The 18,959-nt window shown below is 38.4% G+C and overlaps 1 protein-coding gene across 1 annotated transcript in view; it reads left to right on the top strand.

Moving 5' to 3' along the window:
• PARN (poly(A)-specific ribonuclease) overlaps nucleotides 1–18,959 on the top strand; it is a gene marked incomplete at its 5' end in the record, with an annotated part of 150,712 nt that overhangs the window by 116,113 nt on the left and 15,640 nt on the right. The window contains 1 exon segment of the mRNA XM_034783119.1: nucleotides 7,818–8,011. Coding sequence (XP_034639010.1) covers nucleotides 7,818–8,011 — 194 coding nt within the window.

The raw sequence follows: 18,959 nt of genomic DNA, 5'->3' as shown, positions 1-18,959 counted from the left end.
TTAAAGTTGCATTTTTCAGGAACATAACTACAACATTAAGTGAGGAGTTACTGTATTGAGAGAGGCACAACAAGCAAGGAAAGACAAGAAGATCTAGATGTCTGGGAAAGGAAAAAACAGTCCTCTGGTACAAAGATTTGTCTCCCCTCCATCCCCCAAAAGTTGACAGTCACGAAAGAGAGTAACTTCCTCCAACAAACTAACTTTGAAGCCAGGTGGAGAAGTATCAATCACTAAGGGTGACCTGAAGGACCTCCTGTTAGAAATCAAAAAGATGAATAAGGAGATGAGGGATGAATTATAGGCTTACATTAAAGATGTAAAAAATGAAATTAATGAGATTAATGGGAAAATATCAGATATGGAAACAGGATTAAACAAGCAATCAGACAGAATTACTAATCTAGAGGAAAGAACCCAAATAACTGTAAAAAGAGAAAAAGAAATAGAATTGAAGCTTGAGGACATGGAAAATGTTATTCCTGGGTTCTCTAAGGATTAAAGATATCCAGAGAAGACTGAAGGGAGAAATCTGCTGGATGCATTGGCAATAAAGATCACATTTATATTGAGAGGGCTTAGAGTCCTTTTCCTATCCCCCCAGCAGGCTCCCAGACTAAGAGAGATGATTTTCCATTTACCCTTCTATCAAGACAAGGATTAAAATACTGAGAGTAATGAGGGAGAGAGTTGAACCAGTGATTATTCCTAAACAGTCCATACAGATTTTCCCAGATCTGGTAACCTCAATCCTTTGAAAGCAAAGAGAACTATACCTGATGACTGTACTACTTAGAACAATATAAGATATACGTGAGGGTTCCCATTTAGGCTGTTGTTTAAATAGAAGGACAGATGTGTCTATCTTGGATCCAAAAGAAGGGAAATAGGTGTTCGTGGGAATAGGTGAATGGGCTCAGAACAATGTGAATCGGTCCTACAGGTCACTAAGAAATCACTGAGAATCAGTGAGATCAGAGACAACCAGAACTGGTCAAGAAGATACATCAAGACAACAGGACAGACATGAGAGAAGAGTCTGGATGCAGAAGAACAAGATTAGTATATGGTAGTGCTGTCAAGTGATTAAAAAAATTGCAATTAATTGTGTGATTTAAAAGTGATTCGCAATTAATCGCACAATAAAAAAGAATTAGTCGCGTAATTAATCACACTGTTAAACAATAATAGTATACCATTTAAAAAATATTTGGATGTTTTCTACGTTTTCAAATATATTGATTTCAATTACAACACAGAATACAAAGTGTACAGTGCTCACTTTATATTTATTTTTTATTACAAATATTTTTTACAAGTATTTTTTAATACAAAACAAAAGAAATAGTATTTTTCCATTTCCCCATTACAAGTACTGTAGGACAACCTCTTTATCATGAAAGTTGAACTTACAAATGTAGAATTATGTACAAAAAATCCTGCATTCAAAAATAAAATAATGTAAAACTTTAGAGCCTACAAGTCCACTCACTCCTACTTCTTGTTCAGCCAATTGCTCAGACAAACACTGCTTTGGATCATTATCAAGCAGAACCCGTCATAAGCATGGAAGCATGACCTCTGGAACGATGGCCGAAGCATGAAGGGGCATATGAATGTTTAACATATCTGGCACATAAATACCTTGCAATGCTGGCTACAAAAGTGCCATGCGAACGCCTGTTCTCACTTTCAGGTAACATATTAAATAAAAAGCGGGCAGCATTATCTCCCGTAAATGTAAAAAACTTTTGTCTTAGCAATTGGCTGAACAAGAAGTAGGACTGAGTGGGCTTATAGGCTCTAAAGTTTTATATTGTTTTGTTTTTGAGTGCAGTTACGTAACAAAAAATCTACATTGATAAATTGCACTTTCACAATAGAGATTGCACTACAATACTTGTATGAGGTGAATTGAAAATTACTATTTCTTTTATCACTTTTACAGTGCAAATATTTGTAATATAAATAATATAAAGTGAGCACTGTACACTTTGTATTCTAGATTGTAAGCGAAATCAATATATTTGAAAATGTAGAAAAACATCCAAAAATATTTAATAAATTTCAATTAGTCTATTGTTTAACAGTGCAATTAAAACTGTGATTAACTGCAATTAATTTTTGAGTTAATTGCGTGAGTTAACTGAGATTAATCGACAGCCTTAGTAAATGGGCTAAACTATTACAATAAATAATGGATCATATACGCATGTGGTTATAATGATAAAAGGATATAGATAAATGGAGTTTGTATAGCATCCAGGATATTTTTCTCTGTGTGGATACAGTATATTTAATGGATATAATATCATTAATTTAATGTTGATTCATATTATAAACAAAGCTAATAATGAAATGGCAGGAGATCCAAATCTCCCCTGTTGAAGTAAGTTTCACTTTAGAGTTATCACAAACATTCAGAAATGTATATTAATTGGAGAAGGGTCAACTGTGGTGGAAAATTTTAAGAATCAGTGAACTCGAAGATAATGGCTGATGTTATAAAGATGTTTAATATTAGATAAGGCTTGGTTTTCAAGAATATTTTAAACAAAACAACAGTTCAGCAGGGAATTAACATTCCCATGGAGGAAGTAAGGAGAGACGCGGCTCTTGCAGCTATAGGGGACCAGGCAAAAATTAGGGACTGCATAGAGAGGGAGGGAAGCAGGGTAAGAGAATCATAGAATCGCGGAAGTGTAGGCCTGGAGGGGACCTTAGTAGGTCATCTAGTCCAGTCCCCTGCACTCAAGACAGGACTAATAATAACTAAACCATTCCTGACAGGTCTCTAAGAACAGGTTAGACAAAAACTTCCAATGATGGAGATTACACAACTTCCCTAGGCAATTTGTTCCAGTGCTTGACTACCCTGACAGGAATTTTTTCCTAAGGTCCAGCCTAAACCACCATTGCTGCAATTTTAAGCCCATTGCTTCTTGTCCTAGAACACAGACAAATGTTAAATACTATGTGTTTTAATAAAAAGTATATTAGAGCTCAGAATTTAAAAGTTTACAGGAAACCAAATTCTGAATGAGGCTGGGTATAACAATATAGGAATTAGGAGAAAAACAATATTTGTGGAGTACTGTCTGTATGATGGGAACTCCATTTAAAATGTCTTATTTAAAGAATAAATGCAATGTAATGAAAACCTGGCATTTGGCTGGTTGGTCTAACTACTTTTAACAAAAGGTAATGTTCTGGGTAAGAGGAGGAGACTTGGTACTCCTGGGAGAGTTTAATATTGTAATGACTGTTAATGCTAAATGATGAACAATCCAATAAAAAGGAAAAGGGAATTCTGCCACTGAAAAGATTTTTCTAGTCAAATTTATTTACAGGAAATACCTTGAAAAAAATTATGATAAATGCCTGAATACGTCTTGGATACAGCTACCATATGTATCTCCAAAGCAATCTAATAGAAGAGGAGTGGCAATATTCTTTGTTAAACGTGTCTTTTATTGTTGAGCACAGCTCAAACATATAGGGCGGATATATTTGAATTAAGGAGCCCTTGAAAGATAAACTTCTCACCTTAGCAAATTGATGGCTTCTAATCAAGTTTTATCCTTTAGTTATTTATTTATTTTAGTTATTTATTTATTTTTAAGGGATTTAGGAAGTTTTATGGAAGAGGATATTACTCTGTGATGGGGGGACAAGGGAGAGATTTTAGTGAGGTGCTTAATACCACTTCTGGATCAATGCAATGTACATGGAGGGTGTTCAGGATGAGTAAATGCAAATTTGTTGCATCACTTAAAAAAATGAGGATCTGATGGATATCTGGTGAGAAATGAATCCAGATATCAAGGATCATACACGTTCTCTACTTTTGGATCTCATTCCAGGATTGACATGATTTTTATTTCTAAGACTTTATCTTTTTTGACCAAATTAGCCAATCTGAGTGTTTATAACACAGTCTGATTATTCCCCTGTATATATTAGATTAAAAGATTGGAACTCATTGGAAAAACAAAGGGCCTTGTTGTTGAATAGAGCTTTGTTGTATGACTGCATTAGAATTCAGAAGCTGGAAGAAAATGACCAGAAATATCTAGAAGAAAATTATAAGGAAGAGCTCAATGAAAGTGTTCTCTGGGGTGCTGGAAAGGCAGTAATGAGGGAGGATCATTATAATAAAGCATCATATGTCAAAAATGAGAATTCTTTAACCAAACTCTCTTCAAGAACTTTCTGTTTGTAAGACAGATGTAAATGTACAGGATTGAAAAGTGCATAAGAAAGTAAAAGAGGAGATGGAAATTTAACCTATTATAAACAGTAGGGCTGAGCAAACACTTAGATATATGAAATAAAAATATTATGAAAAGGGCAATAAAGCTGATATACATACATGTGTACACACACACATGCGTGCATGCATGCAGTTGCCTGCACACAGTTTTGATTGAAAGATATTTATAAGAAAACAGCCTAGATGAAAAGATGGGAGAGAGATTTGGACAAACCAATTGCTCTGGATGAGAGGGTCTCTATATTTGAAAGGGGGATATACATCTTCAATTTGTGTACCGCACAAAGAAATTTCTTTAAAAATTGCATTTGACTCCATGTGGAGATCAATCCTATTTTTGCTGGTAGGGTGGTGCACTCTGTTGGAGCCTCAGGGACAGGGGAACATACTTACACATGTGGTGATTTTGTCCAGAAATTGGATAGTTTTGGGAGGAAATTATTAAAGAGATTAATGTTCTGACAAAATTCCAGCTTCCTAGAGATCCCCTCACCTGATCACTTAATGCTTCAGTAAAAAAAATTACACATTTTAAACAGAATGACAATATTTTTATTGTTAGCTAGACTTTATGTTGCACATTATTGGAAAAATAAGGCTCCTCCTATGAAATTATGGTATAGTAAAATGTCCTTTTAATAGAAAATCTTTCATACCAAGTACATAAACAAGAGCAGCACCAAAAAGAGAATAGTTATTTAGAAATTTGGTCTTCCGTTTTAGAGTACTCAGAGGAAGAAGGCTCTTCAGCCACCAACCCAGAATCTTTAGCCAAATAATTAGAATATTAACCTGATCCTGAATAAGTAATGTATGATGTAGTATGTTAACATTTTGTTGTAACTTTGTCTTAATAAAAAGTTGAAAAAACAGAAAATGTTATTGTAAAAGAAATGAGAACACTTCACCGGGATAGTGAAAGCAAGTTGCCTGTTACCAAGTCTTATTACAGGCTGTGCACTTTGGTCTCTGCACTCTATGCTGTCTCTATGCTGCTTACCTGATGTTTCTTCCAGAAATATGCAGGCAGAAATTAGGTCCTAGAATTTTTAATTTTTCACTCTGTGCAGTCCAAAACTAGTAATAGTGTGCTGCAGCCGCACTCACATTCCTGTGTTGCTGCAGCAACTCTTTCCATGCATAGCTGTGTGGGAGGATCATGATTCTGGTTTAAAACGTGTTTTGTGAAAAGACAACAGGTTCCCTTCTAAGATCCAAGTGCTTTGAGTACCCCTGTGAACTATGGGATCAGAATACATAACTATTCAATCTCTCTCATCCCTCCTTTTCCCCACACTTTCATTTCTTTTGTTCATTGGAACTAATATTTTTCCTCAGAAGTTGTATTTTTTTATGTACAGGTAGCTATTTTTTTAGAAGAAGTCTTAAATCATGGTTGGGTTCTTAGTTTTCTGAATGCCTGAAACCTCTTGTCCTGCCTTCTCTTCTGTCACTTCAGTTTTAGTCTAATACTCAAAATCCAGATTTACTATGATGTTGAGAGTAGATATATATGGTAAATAGTTCTCTTCTGCTTTTTTGGCTGTCTGAATTTTTGTAGCTAAATAGCCTTCAAGTGTTTGTCAATGGTAGTCATGGTGTGACTTAATGAGATCTTTGGTCATTCTATCACAGATTTAAAAGTCACTGTCATTGAACAAAAAAACTTCAGAAACAGACTTCAAAGAGAAACAGCAGAACTAAAATTCATTTGCAAATTCAACACCATTAATCTGGGCTTGAATAGGGATTGGGAGTGGCTGGCTCACTACAGAAGCAGCTTTTCCTCTCCTGGGATTGACACCTCCTCATCTATTATTGGGAGTGGACTACATCCACCCTGATTGAATTGGCCTTGTCAACACTGGTTCTCCACTTGTGAAGTAACTCCCTGCTCTCCATGTGTCAGTATATAATGCCTGCATCTGTAGCTTTCACTCTATGCATCCGAAGAAGTGAGGTTTTTACTCACGAAAGCTTATGCCCAAATAAATCTGTTAGTCTTTAAGGTGCCACCAGACTCTTTGTTGTTTTTGTAGATACAGACTAACACGGCTACCCCCTGATACTTAATGAGATCTTGTAAGAGACCCCAAAGGAAGGCCTTTCCTCTCTGACTATTGAGAGGAGAATCCAGCTATTCATTCAGACCAGGTGGTGTGTGTGGCCCAGAAGTGGAAGTAAGAGCATGATGTTTAATCATATATTTCATATTTTAGTGCCTTTGGGTATCCAATTAGAAGACAGTCTCAGAGAGAAGTTCTGCTGAATCCACTACAAAAAATATTTCGTCTTGAAGCCAAAAAATACAACTAAACAGGAATTCATCTAAAGGATTGTTGGAGAGCCATATTTCCTTGTCATTAAGTGCAAAAAAACCATGTGATACCATGCTTTTTAATGAAGATGTTGCATTTTGATTTATGTAAGCGTGTTTGTTTAGGAATTGGTGAATATTGCAGTGTGAGATGTCATTTTAAACTAATAGAAAACTTGAAGCTTCACAATCATTAATTTAGTATAATCTTTAAAATGGATTGTTTAAAAAGCATTAAAATGTACATCATATTTTTAAGCAAACATCTGATATTCAGATACACAGCAATTACATTACAGTAATTATTCTTTGAGCTAGGTTACTTTAGTACTGCATTACTCATATTTGCTAACCTTGGTTTTATGTCCAAGCATTTTTGCTCTAATGGCAATATACAGTGGAATTAAAAGGTGAAACTGTCTTGTGCAGTATAATTTCAATGCATTCTGAATAAAATGTGGTTATAATTATTCTCTTCAGACCTTGGTTTTTTAATCAAGTCTTGATACCTTTAGACTATACTATGGGTAAGTAGTTTATAGAGGAACAAGAGAAGGTGCAATTTTATTTTTATATATAGATTTTACATGCCAGAAATCTTTACTTTTTAAGACCTGATTTTAATTGTTGATGGGTTCATCTCTTGTACCCAACAAATATTCTTCAGATTACTTACAATCCAAAGGAGACATGAAAAAGTGAGCATGTAGAATGTTAATTTCATATGCATCTCAGAGCCATAACAAATAGATCAATTTTTCAGTTTTTACTGGTGTTGCCCTGAGACTGCTTTTGTAGCAGAGTCTGAAGATATGTTAAACCATTACAGTGTCTTCATAAAATACAGTTGTCTTTGATATTAGTTTAATCAGTGTTTTTATGGAGCTAAAAAATGTCCTGATCAAAGTATGGGGAAAATATAAAATATTCTTGCACAAAGAACGGATCATTCTGCATCTAAAAAAGATGAAATTGTGAATCTGACTTTTATGGAACACTGGTGCTAGACAAATCTTCCACCCGGCAAGGTAATTTTAAGACTGAATTATTTTCCAGACAATTTATGCAGTTGATATGGTGAACTGTCATTATTACTAAAATTTATAGCTTGCCCATGAATATTTTTAATTTTAGTATACGGCAGCCAGACCCACCTGCTTCATTAAATACTCTTGCTGTATTCATTCTATCTGGATGACCATGTTGTCTTGCTTTTTTTAATTTCAGTTTTACAGCTACCAGCACAATGGGAAAAAGAAGTATGAGTCCTATTCAAGAGGAAACTGGCTCTGATGATATGGAAGAGAGAGAAATCCAAGAGACAGAGCTTGATGAAACAGATTGCTACGCAGAGTCTGTTCCAGAGGGAAGGAAGAGAGCCAAAAAGTTCAAAAAAGTCAAGAAGGAGCAAGAGCCAACAGGTAAGAGCAATGTGGCTGAATGTTCATTTTTGTCCTTTTTCTATTTGGAACCATCTTAACCCTAAACAGAGTGCAAGTTGTCTTTTGAATGTTAAACATTGCTTTTATCCATATAGTTTTCTATCTTAACACAGTGCTTTAATTTAAAGCCCATTTTGAATTGAAAACTATGGGATTGCATTGATCTATGCCAACAAGATAGAAACTTGAAATATTTGTGACTTGGATTTTGGGTCAGAAGAAAGCTCGGTGAGGGAGGGTCATTTACTAGAAGATTACTTTCCATTATAAAATAAAGGCCTCTGTGGGGATAATCTTAGTGATCTGAGCTAATTTTTTCTCCCAGTGTGGCTATGCACTCTCTTGACAATTAGGGTCATCTGGGACACTTTTGCTTATGCTATGGAAATTTGAAAATTCGGGTACTGGAAGCATGATTCTGCAATTTTTCCCCAGTCAGTCCAGCAAACTTGTGAATATTGCAAGACTTACCTTTTTTGTTTTAGGCTAGTGGCTTGAGTGGATGGAGTCTTATTTGTCAACTTGGCATAGTTTAGGTTGACACATCGTTGGTTGTATTTTATTATGTGGTCTTTTATATTGATTGCAAATATGCTCAGCTTTTAATAAATCTTCCAGCTTTCCTGATTAAGTTCATGAACTCCTCTTTGTTTAATATTATTTAGCACTTACATAGGGTTTTAAATGCTCAAAGCACTACACAACATTAACTGATTCCTAAAACATTGTGAAAGGTAGATAAATAAAATACATCTTACATATGGGGAAACTGAGGCAGGGAACTGAAGGGACTTTCATAAGGTCACACGACAAGTCCGACATCAGAACTTGGGGCATTCTGAATCCCCAACCTTGAGCTCTATATTCCACACCATATTGTCCACCTCATAAGATATCCTCCGATTGGAGCATGTGCATACACATTGTCAATCATGTTTAGTTTCCCATAATATGATCCAGGTCATCCCTAAAGATATTACATGTTCTCTCCCTAGCTCCTAAAATGTCAATGCTTATTTGAAGTAAGCAAACTCATCTACTGGCTGAAAGAAGCATTTTTCCTCTCTATCACCAGGTAGAAGAGGAAAAAACTGACCACTTCCCATTTTCAGTATAGCTAAGTGGATGTCATATGCCATACATAAATTGTTTTTTCTTATTACTATGAGTAAACATTTGGAGTCCAGCTAAATGGTAAATGTTTTACACTTCAATTTGGAATAAAAATGATTTATTAAATATAGAGTCCTCTTTCTCGTAATAGCTTTATAATCATGTCATAAGGATTCTGAAATGGTCATGCCCAAGTAACTTCTATTTTTAGCGATCTAAAACAAATTATGGATTTACTTGATGTGTCTGGGATCAATGTAGTGTTGGCCACTTCATGAAGACTAAGAGCCTATTGACAAATAGGATTAACACTAGGTGACTTCCTCTTTCATTGTGTGCACTTACCTCCTGTTAATTAAGGACAGGTGAATACTTGTTTTGAAGGCAGTAGGGATGCTGAACTGACTTGCGAACAAAGTTCCCATATTAATAGCAGTTCATAAGTGTGTTTGTTTACATGTACTTCTTACAAAGGGAGGTATATAATGAGGTTATAGGGATCTTGTAACTTTTTTGTGTTTTGGTGAACAAATCCAGCAGCTGAATCTAGATAAAGCAACAAAGATACAAAAAGTAGTAATTGTGATAGTACCTTCCTACCCAGCCTTGATGTCATCCATTGTAATTTTTTCTCTCTTTATAGAGATATTTGCAGCATATTAAATATAATTAGGTTAAATATAGGAAGTAATAAAGACTTTCCCACATATATCATATCAGAATTATTTAATTTGAAACCTGACTATGCCACTATTGCTTTGTTTTCCAAATTAGTACTGGCCAATCATCTGAACTACCGAGCAGTTCAGAGTTATTCTGTTCATGTGGTATTAACTTGTATAGTTTAAACCTGATGGTAGAATCTGTGGACACTATTTATGACGGCAGTAAGCATGTTGTCAAATCTAAAATTTGTCAACAATCATTGTGGTGCACCCATATTTGCTTTCACTTTTATGCAAGTGTCACTTCATTACGTACTTGAAAGGCAGAGTACAGAATCATGACTCTGCTGGATTAAAAGGAAAATGAAATGTAAGCATTGAGAGGAATATTCTTTTCATAGTAAAGGGAACACTGCTGTTAACCAGTTTATTCAGTATCTGTACAATTTCAGTCACAGATATCATGTGAAAGTTTTGGCATGCTCACAGGATCGAGCTTTGCATATTAATCACTCTGTTTAGCAAGTAGCTTTGTGCAAATGGCCTACAGTTTAAACAAATCTTTAGGTTGTATGTACAGCATATCAAAAAGCTTTTAGGGACCAATGCCACATTATTAAATGTTGTCAATATTTCCTAAAGGAGCAAAATGTAAGTTGCCAGTGTTGTGGTGTTCCCATGTCTGTTGGACATTTGAGGATGAATAGAACATTTTAGCTGACCCACTTTATTGTAGGTTGCAAAAATCTTTTTGGTTATGTACTGCCAAATTCTGGATATGTCTAAACAGTAAAGGAGCACTTTGTTTTGCCATGTAATGCATGTCTTGTTTGTGTCTTGACATGAAGATGTGTAATTTGAAAGTCGATTATATTTGTGAAAAAAGTAAACCAAAATCATCTTTTCCACACACCCCAAAACAAGCCTCGGGCTGTAATTGTTTAAATAAACATACCCAGTTTTCTGTGCCCATCTTCCATATGGGCTCATCTGTAGCTGTAATTTGTATTCCAATTTGCTTGTAAGACTCTACAGCACTAGGTAACTTCGGCTGTGTCCACATTTAAAATAGTATAGCGGCAGAGCTGCAGTGCTGCAGCTGTCATGCTTAGTGCTTCAGTTTACGCACTGAATACCACGTTGAGAGGGGTTCTCTTGTCACGGTAGGTAATCCACCTCCACAAGAGGCAGTCCCTAGATTGACAGAAGAATTCTTCCATCAACCTAGTGCTGTCTGCACTGGGGGTTAGGTTGGCTTAATTATGTCTCATGAGGGTGTGGGTTTTTCCCACCCCGGAGAGATGTAGCTATGCTGATCTAACTTTTTAGTGTAGACCAACCCTTTGTTTCAGTGTTCCTTCCTTTGACTTGTATATTAATACTTTATAATCTCCACAATTTGAGTATTTTGAACTAAAGGTTTGAATTAGACTGCTAGAGAACTGACTGTTGGCTTCTCAAACATCTGAAAGCTATTTAAATACATTTGCAGGTTCGTTATTGAGCTACTCAAATGTGTGACTTGGTCATTTGTGACGTAATGTGTAGGGGGTGGCTGTTTAGTTTCCTTTGTCCACTGATGTAGATGTAGTCGCATAATGTCTTTATCACAGCGGTTCCCAAACTGTGGGTTGCATCCCCAAATGGGGTCGTGCAATCAGAAGATGGGGTCACGGCAAACCCTGTAGAGGATGATATTTTGCTCTGCACAGCATGATCTCGCATGTATGGGGCATGCGAGGTTGCAATGCATGAAGGACGCCATTTTGCAGAGCAAAATGGCGTCCTCCATGCGGCGTGACATCGCACATGTATGGTGTGTGCAAGGTCACGCTGTGTGGAGGATGCCATTTTGCTCTACAAAATGATGTCTTCCATGCTGTCTGAGATCCTGGGGGGAAATAATTCATTAAAATAGGGTTGTGCCCGCAAAAGTTCGGGAACCCCTGTTCTATCAAGGTTTCTTCCCACAGTAAATGTGGTATTTAAAGGGGAAATGTTATACAACATAACTATTTAATGAGGGCACGGATTAAATAGTTGAGAGATCCTATGTTTACATAGAGTTCCTTTTAATCTTTGTTGATCAGCCATCCTTTTTGAAAGTGATTTTTGTGGGAATAATCACTATTCTTTCCTCTCCTCTCCTCTTTGTATAGCCTGTTGTTTTTTTTTGAGCCTCCATTTGTTTTCACAAGTTAAATATGAAGGTTGCCTACATGCCTCCTAGTCTTGCTCTTTGTCTGAGATGTACAATGTCTACCATACATTACATCCTCCTCCAAGCATAGGTGTGTCAGTATGGCCTGGGGAACAAAATGTACTCAAGCTGCTTCTGGTCTAAATATTCAGACATGCAATTTCGTTGCCATGTGAAGACTTCTATATAACTGTTGTTACTTTATTGTGGCCTACAACATTGGAGAAAACACCATTTTCCTGTCTAGTATATCGGATACAATTATAGTTGGTACCCATTGGCAAAGTGTTTCATCCCCCTCTAGTGGCTGGTTCCTGTAGAAGATGACAACCTACTACTGTCAGTTATTCTTTTAACTCAAGTGGTAGAGGTCTGTGATATATATCTAAAGCAGTTATACTCAGAACTCAGTGGTTCAGGAACCAAATTGGCAATCAACATTACCCAAAAGAGCCACAGTATTGTGAATTCATTGTTTCATTTACTATTTTTATATATATAATTTTCACTGCAAAATGACTGACCAAGTATTCTACGATTGGTTAATAATATAGTAAAAGCATCTTGATTGGTTAATAATTAAATCAGTGTTTTAATATCATGTACTGCAAAGAGCCTCAGGAGACAAATTAAAGAGCCACTTTCAGCTCCCGAGCCTCACTGAGTATCTGTGTATCATTGATCTAAAGGTTCCAATCCTGCTGATGACCCATAAAGGGGACAGTGTGGTTCCACATAGTGGAATTTGTTTTCTTCAGTTTGCTCTTTTAAAAACCTGGGAGATTACACACACGAAAGTTGTTAAAAGAACATTTGAGTGCTTGAGTTTGCAACCTTAAAGTTAGGAAATGTCAGAATTATGGTTACCTATGCAAACTGAATTTCATGCCCATGTACATTTGCATTGTGATACTTTAATTTCATGATTTTTTTCCCGATAGGACCCCTGCCTCATTCAGTGTCCAGGATGGACAACGCTCACTTAATGAGCAGCTATTCAATTTTTTGTTTTAGCTTCATAATGCACTGTACCTTATTTACTGCACACTAGTCAAACCCTGATCTGAATACAGAATTATTTCCTTGGGACTTTCCTGTGGCACTCATTACTGTAGCATATGAATGCATCACAAATATTAATGAATTTATATTTGTAATACCCCATGGAGGTGGTCTTCATTTTTGCAAATGGGCAACTGAGGCACAGTATGGGGAGGAAGTGAGCAGCCTTCAGTAGTGAAAGAACTGGGTTTAAGGACTATTTAGAAAAGCTGGACATGCACTAGTCCCTGGGTCCAGATCTAATGCATCCAAGGGTGCTGAGGGAGTTGTCTGATGTGATTGCAGAGCCATTGGCCATTATCTTTGAAAATTCGTGGTGATCGGGGGAGGTCCTGGACAATTGGAAAAAGGCAAATATAGTGCCCATATTTAAGAAAGAAAAGAAAGTGAACCCAGGGAACTACAGACCGGTCAGCCTCACTTCAGTCCCCAGCAAAACTATGGAGCAGGTCCTCAAGGAATCCATTTTGAAGTACTTGGAGGAGAGGAAGGTGATCAGGAACAGTCAATGTGGATTCATCAAGGGCAAGTCATGCCTGACCAACCTGATTGCCTTCTATGATGAGATAACTGGCTATGTGGATATGGGGAAAGTGGTGGATGTGAAATATCTTGACTTTAGCAGAGCTTTTGATATGGTCTCCCACAGTATTTTTGCCAGCAAGTTAAAAAAAGTATGGATTGGATGAATGGAGTGTAAGGTGGCTAGAAAGCTGGCTAGATTGTCGGGCTCAATGGGTAGTGATCAACGGTTCGATGTCTGTTTGGCAGCCACTATCAAGCGGAGTGCTTCAGGGTCGGTCCTGGGGCCAGTTTTGTTCCACATCCTTATTAATGATCTGGATGATGGGATTAATTGCACCCTCAGCAAGTTCGCAAATGACACTAAGCTGGGGGGAGAGGTAGATACGCTGGAGGATAGGGATAGGGTCCAGGATGACCTAGACAAATTGGAGGATTGGGACAAAAGAAATCTGATGAGGTTAAACAAGGTCAAGTGCTGAGTCTTGCACTTAGGAAGAAAGAGAATTTCATGCACAGCTACAGGCTGGGGACCGACTGGCTAAGCAGCAGTTCTGCAGAAAAGGACCTGGGGATTACAGTGGACGAGAAGCTGGATATGAGTCAGCAGTGTGCTTTCGTTGCCAAGAAGGCCAACAGCATATTGGGCTTTATTAGTAGGAGTCTTGCCAACAGATCGAGGGAACTGATTATTCCCCTCTATTTGACACTGGTGAGGCCACACCTAGAGTATTGCATCCAGTTTTGGTCCCCCCCACTACAGAAGGGATGTGGACAAATTGGAGAGAGTCCAGCGGAGGGCAACGAAAATGATTAGGAGGCTGGGGCACATGACTTACGAGGAGAGACTGAGGGAACTGGGCTTATTTAGTCTGCAGAAGAGAAGAGTGAAGGGAGATTTGATTGGAACCCCCCTTCAGGTAGTTGTAGGTTGCTAAGAGGATGGAGCTTGGCTGTTTGCAGTGGTGGCAGATGACAGAAAAAGAAGCAATGGTTTCAAATTGCAGTGCAGGAGGCCTAGGTTGGATATTAGAAAACACTATTTCACTAGGAGCGTGGTGAAGCACTGGAATGGGTTACCTATGGAGGTGGTGGAATCTCCATCCTTAGAGGTTTTTAAGGCCCGGCTTGACAAAGTCTTGGCTGGGACGATTTAGTTGGTGTTGGTCCTGCTTTGAGCAGGGGATTGGAGTAGATGACCTCCTGAAGTCTCTTCCAACCCTAATATTCTATGATTCTATGAGACATAAAAAGATTAATGTCAAAAGTATGCATTAATTTTGGGTGCCCAATTTAAGGTGAGGACCTGAGTCTTATATGTTCAAAGCACAGCTCCCATTGGCTTTAATTGCAGTTGAGTTCTCAATGCTTCTGCAAATCAGACCCAGTCTCTCAAGTTAGGCAACCAGAAAATGAGGAACACACAATGATCACCTGTGAAAAGTTTGATTTCAATGACTTGCCTAGTATCACATTGGAACTTTGTGGCATAGGCACTGATACAATCCAATTCTTCAGGATGGCATTCAGCTGCCTTATCCATCAGACCTTCCTTTCTTCCTGCAATCCCTTGCCTCATTCACTATATGCCTTCCAACTTCTGCAATATGTGAGGCAGGGGTTCTACAGACAAGTCCTCTTTACTAGCCCTGGTTCATCCCCAGAGCAAGTCCATCCTGTGCACTGAATATAGCAGAATTCCTGTGGAAAAAAACATTATGTAATTGTGTAATTAATGACTGTATCATGCATAGACAGAAGGAGGCCGAATTAAGGTTGCAGACATAACTTTTAATTCTGGTGTTTGCTAACTTTTGAGCACGTTGTTTTGCAACCTTAATGTTGTTTTAATTTAGGTTTTGTGTGTCTACGTAACATTTATATTCTGGTATTGTCCAGAGGCTGGCAGGGTCAGGACTCCATTGTGCTAAGTGCTGTACAAATATTGTCTGATAGCAAATAAGGCAACAATGTCCAGCTATACACACTAAAATTACCATATTTCACTAAAGAGTTTAACCTTAAATATTACTTTGAAGAAGCTTAATTCTTAACTTTTTTTGTGTTCAAAGTAGTTATGAATAAGAACTACAAGAATTGTTTACCTCATTTTTTAAATTAGTTAAATCAAAAGGATTTTTATTTTATCTTAGATTACCAAAATCACTAAAGGCTTTCAGCCATGGATCATATTAACTTGGTTTGGTGTGAACATTCCCAATCCTATTAGTATCCCATATAATGTAGGACAGACCTCAGATTTCCACATTGAGCCTGCAAAACTTAATTCCTATTTGTAAGGCTATTATGAATTAAGTCATAAACCTGTTCAAACATCATGCTTCTAATAAAACTCACAAAAGCACTAAATGTGTAGGTTGAATTTTTCACCCCTTTACCTAACTGATGGTGATAGCTTTGAAAAATATGGAAAGGCTAAATATTGTCTTGTACTGTACGTTGGGAGCTGTAAAACAGAGTACCATCTTGGCATTTGAGCTTTTAAGAGCATGTCTTTGTTGAATTATGATTGTGTAGCAGGACATTTTTAGAAGAATTGTGGAAATACCTTTCTTTGGGGAGATCCCAAGATGGTGGCTGATGGTTTCTGAAATGAAAGTTTCTGAAATGAAGTTCTGTCAAGCTTTTGTAACTGAATAAGCATAGAAAAATGTGGCATGAGAAATGGTGCAGACGCTAAGAATTTATACAGGATTAACCTTTTTTGATTAACAATGTCAAAAAATTTTCTGTATCTTTAAATTTAGGTGATCTTGGAAACTTGATAGTTTACAGTTCACCTGAAGTGTGAAAAATACACTTATAGACTTAATGTATCAGTAGTCAATCAGTGATTAAATCCAGCTTCCCATGTCGAATATATGTATAAAACCTCTTAGTGAGATAATTTCTGAATGTGTGGTATAGTATGAATATGCTGTTACACAATTGTGTGAATCTTCCTCAGCTGACCCTGCAGGCTTGGTCTCTGCTTTGAAGAAATACTTAAATGCAATGCATTCAGCTGATAATATATCTCTCTTTCTCATCTCCCAGGAGATATGATCTTGCTGTTTGGTAGAGGGTATCTATAAATGGAGCCTCATTCTTTCATGCTCTCAGTGGGATTTTGTTTGAGAACAGTAAGGCAAATTGAAAGGGTCTTGATGTCCACTTGACCATTTATTTTCCGTTGAAAAGTAATTGTATGAAAGTGTTCTTGATGCTCAGCTTCTCCCACAATTCTGATACTTATAAGCTATTCCTCTCTTGTCTGCAGTTTCTGGAGACGGTTCAAAGCTGCAACACAGCTTATGCTAGCCACATCCTTTCTTTTGCCTGCTGCCAGATCTTCTACCTCCACAACAGCAGTTAGGTGTCGTATTTTGCTCTCATCCTTCTCTTCTTGATTTGTTGTTGTTAGCCATTTTGGGGGGAGATAAAGCATGTTTTCAAGCCTCCACACTGCCTCCTGGACTGGAATGTGAGCATTGCAGTGGTCACAGCAAGCCAGAACCTCTGCTGCAGCACCTCCCACCTGCGAGGGCATGGGCCTCTGCTTGGGCACAGGCCTCTGAGTCGGACCAACATGTTGCTGTGTCCCTCACCTCTCCTCCAGTAGCTGATACTCCATCTCAGGAAAAACCCCAACCAGGGGGAGAGAATAGAACAGGGAGAACGAGGAGGCTGACCCAGGGGAGTCCTGGGGCAAAAAAGCACCATAAAAGCTAAGACCCTTTTTGGGCTACTGATCCTCCCCCCCCCCCCCCCACAAGTCCAAAAATGGGTCCTAGAAACCCTGGGAAGACAAGCTGGGCTCCTACTCAGATCCCTTCCTCTCACCATGAATGAGGGGTTTCTCATGATACTCTGGAGTAAGTCCTGCAAAACCCAGAGACTCCGGGTCCCAGAATGGAAAAAGGAAGTGTATTCTTTGCAAGACACCTGGTAAATTTATTAATAAGCGAAATGGTGTGAAAATCAGTGGTTTAAACCTCTTCTGCCCCTGAGGAAGGGTTTGCTGGGATTTATCTCCTTCAGAATCTTTCTCTGTGTTCTATATGATACTCCATCCCCGTCCCCAACTCTGCAGTATGTCTGGGCATGCAGAGAAGCCTGTGCCATCTGTGCAGCCCTGCCTCAGGCTTCAGACTAATGGAAATTGTGTCTGTATGGTTTTCAGCTTGAGGACCCTTGCTCTGCCTGAGAAAAGGACTAAGATTTTGAGGTAACAGCAGAATGGGAAGTGCCTTCTTATCGTCCGCTTTCTTATCTGCCAGGGAAAGGGGATCAGACTCTGAAAGGCGGGTAAAATGGCTCTTGCCACCCCTCCCCTGATTGACATTAAAGCCTTGAGCACTTCAGGCAGCATGTGACCATAACAGAGACACGTGACAAGGTGTGTCTTCGTCGGATTACAGAGGGGTATGTGAGAAGTCCCTTCCTGTATTCAGAAATTATCCTGATTTACTATGTAAAGCCCGGAGTGGCACTGGGTTACTCATACAACACTTTCTTGGGTCTTAGCTGGCCTGGGACAGGCAGCCTTTCACATACCTTTCATACAGTCAAGACATGTGTATTGGTACCCCTTCTCTATTGTGTGGGCCACCTGTAAAATAGTCAGGCAGAGAACTGTCACACATGCAAATAACAAAACAAAAAACACACAACCCTAAAAAACAAACCTACAGAACTTTTCCAAGACATGTCAGTTAGTGGCTTGCAAGGGATTGAATTAATAATAATGAAATACCTTTCTTTTTTAGCATTATGATAAATGTTTTCCTATTGATGCCTCCTTTGAGAGCATCATAAGATCCAAATGAGGACCCCTGATTAAACCAAATGTTAAACTAAAATGTTAATTTATATATAATATAAAATAAAATACAAAAACAAAGAAATTACATATATTTTGGGAGCCTAAGTTTGGAGCAGTAGTAGCTCCACCATTGAAAGGTACAGTCACACCTTCAGAAGGGACTTACGTCTAAAAGACCCTATAGACCGGGGTGGCCAACCTGTGGCTCCAGAGCCACATGCGGCTCTTCAGAAGTTAATATGCGGCTCCTTGCATAGGTGCTGACTCTGGGGCTGGAGCTACAGATGCCAACTTTCCACTGCTCAACCCCAGGCCCCGCCCTCACTCCACCCCTTACCCTAAGGCCCCTGCCCCTTCCCCTCTCCTGAGCCTGCTGCACCCTTGCTCCTCCGGGCTCCATCCCAGAGCCTCCTGTACACTGCAAAACAACTGATCGTGGCGGGCAGGAGGGCAGGGGAGGTGCTGATTGGCAGGGCTGCCAGCAGGCATGGTGGGGGGGGGGGGCTGATGGGGTTGCTGATGTATTACTGTGACTCTCTG

This window comes from Trachemys scripta, chromosome 10 (genome assembly GCF_013100865.1).
Source record: "Trachemys scripta elegans isolate TJP31775 chromosome 10, CAS_Tse_1.0, whole genome shotgun sequence".
Taxonomy (NCBI): Eukaryota; Metazoa; Chordata; order Testudines; family Emydidae; genus Trachemys; species Trachemys scripta.
This window is presented reverse-complemented; position numbering and strand designations above follow the sequence as displayed.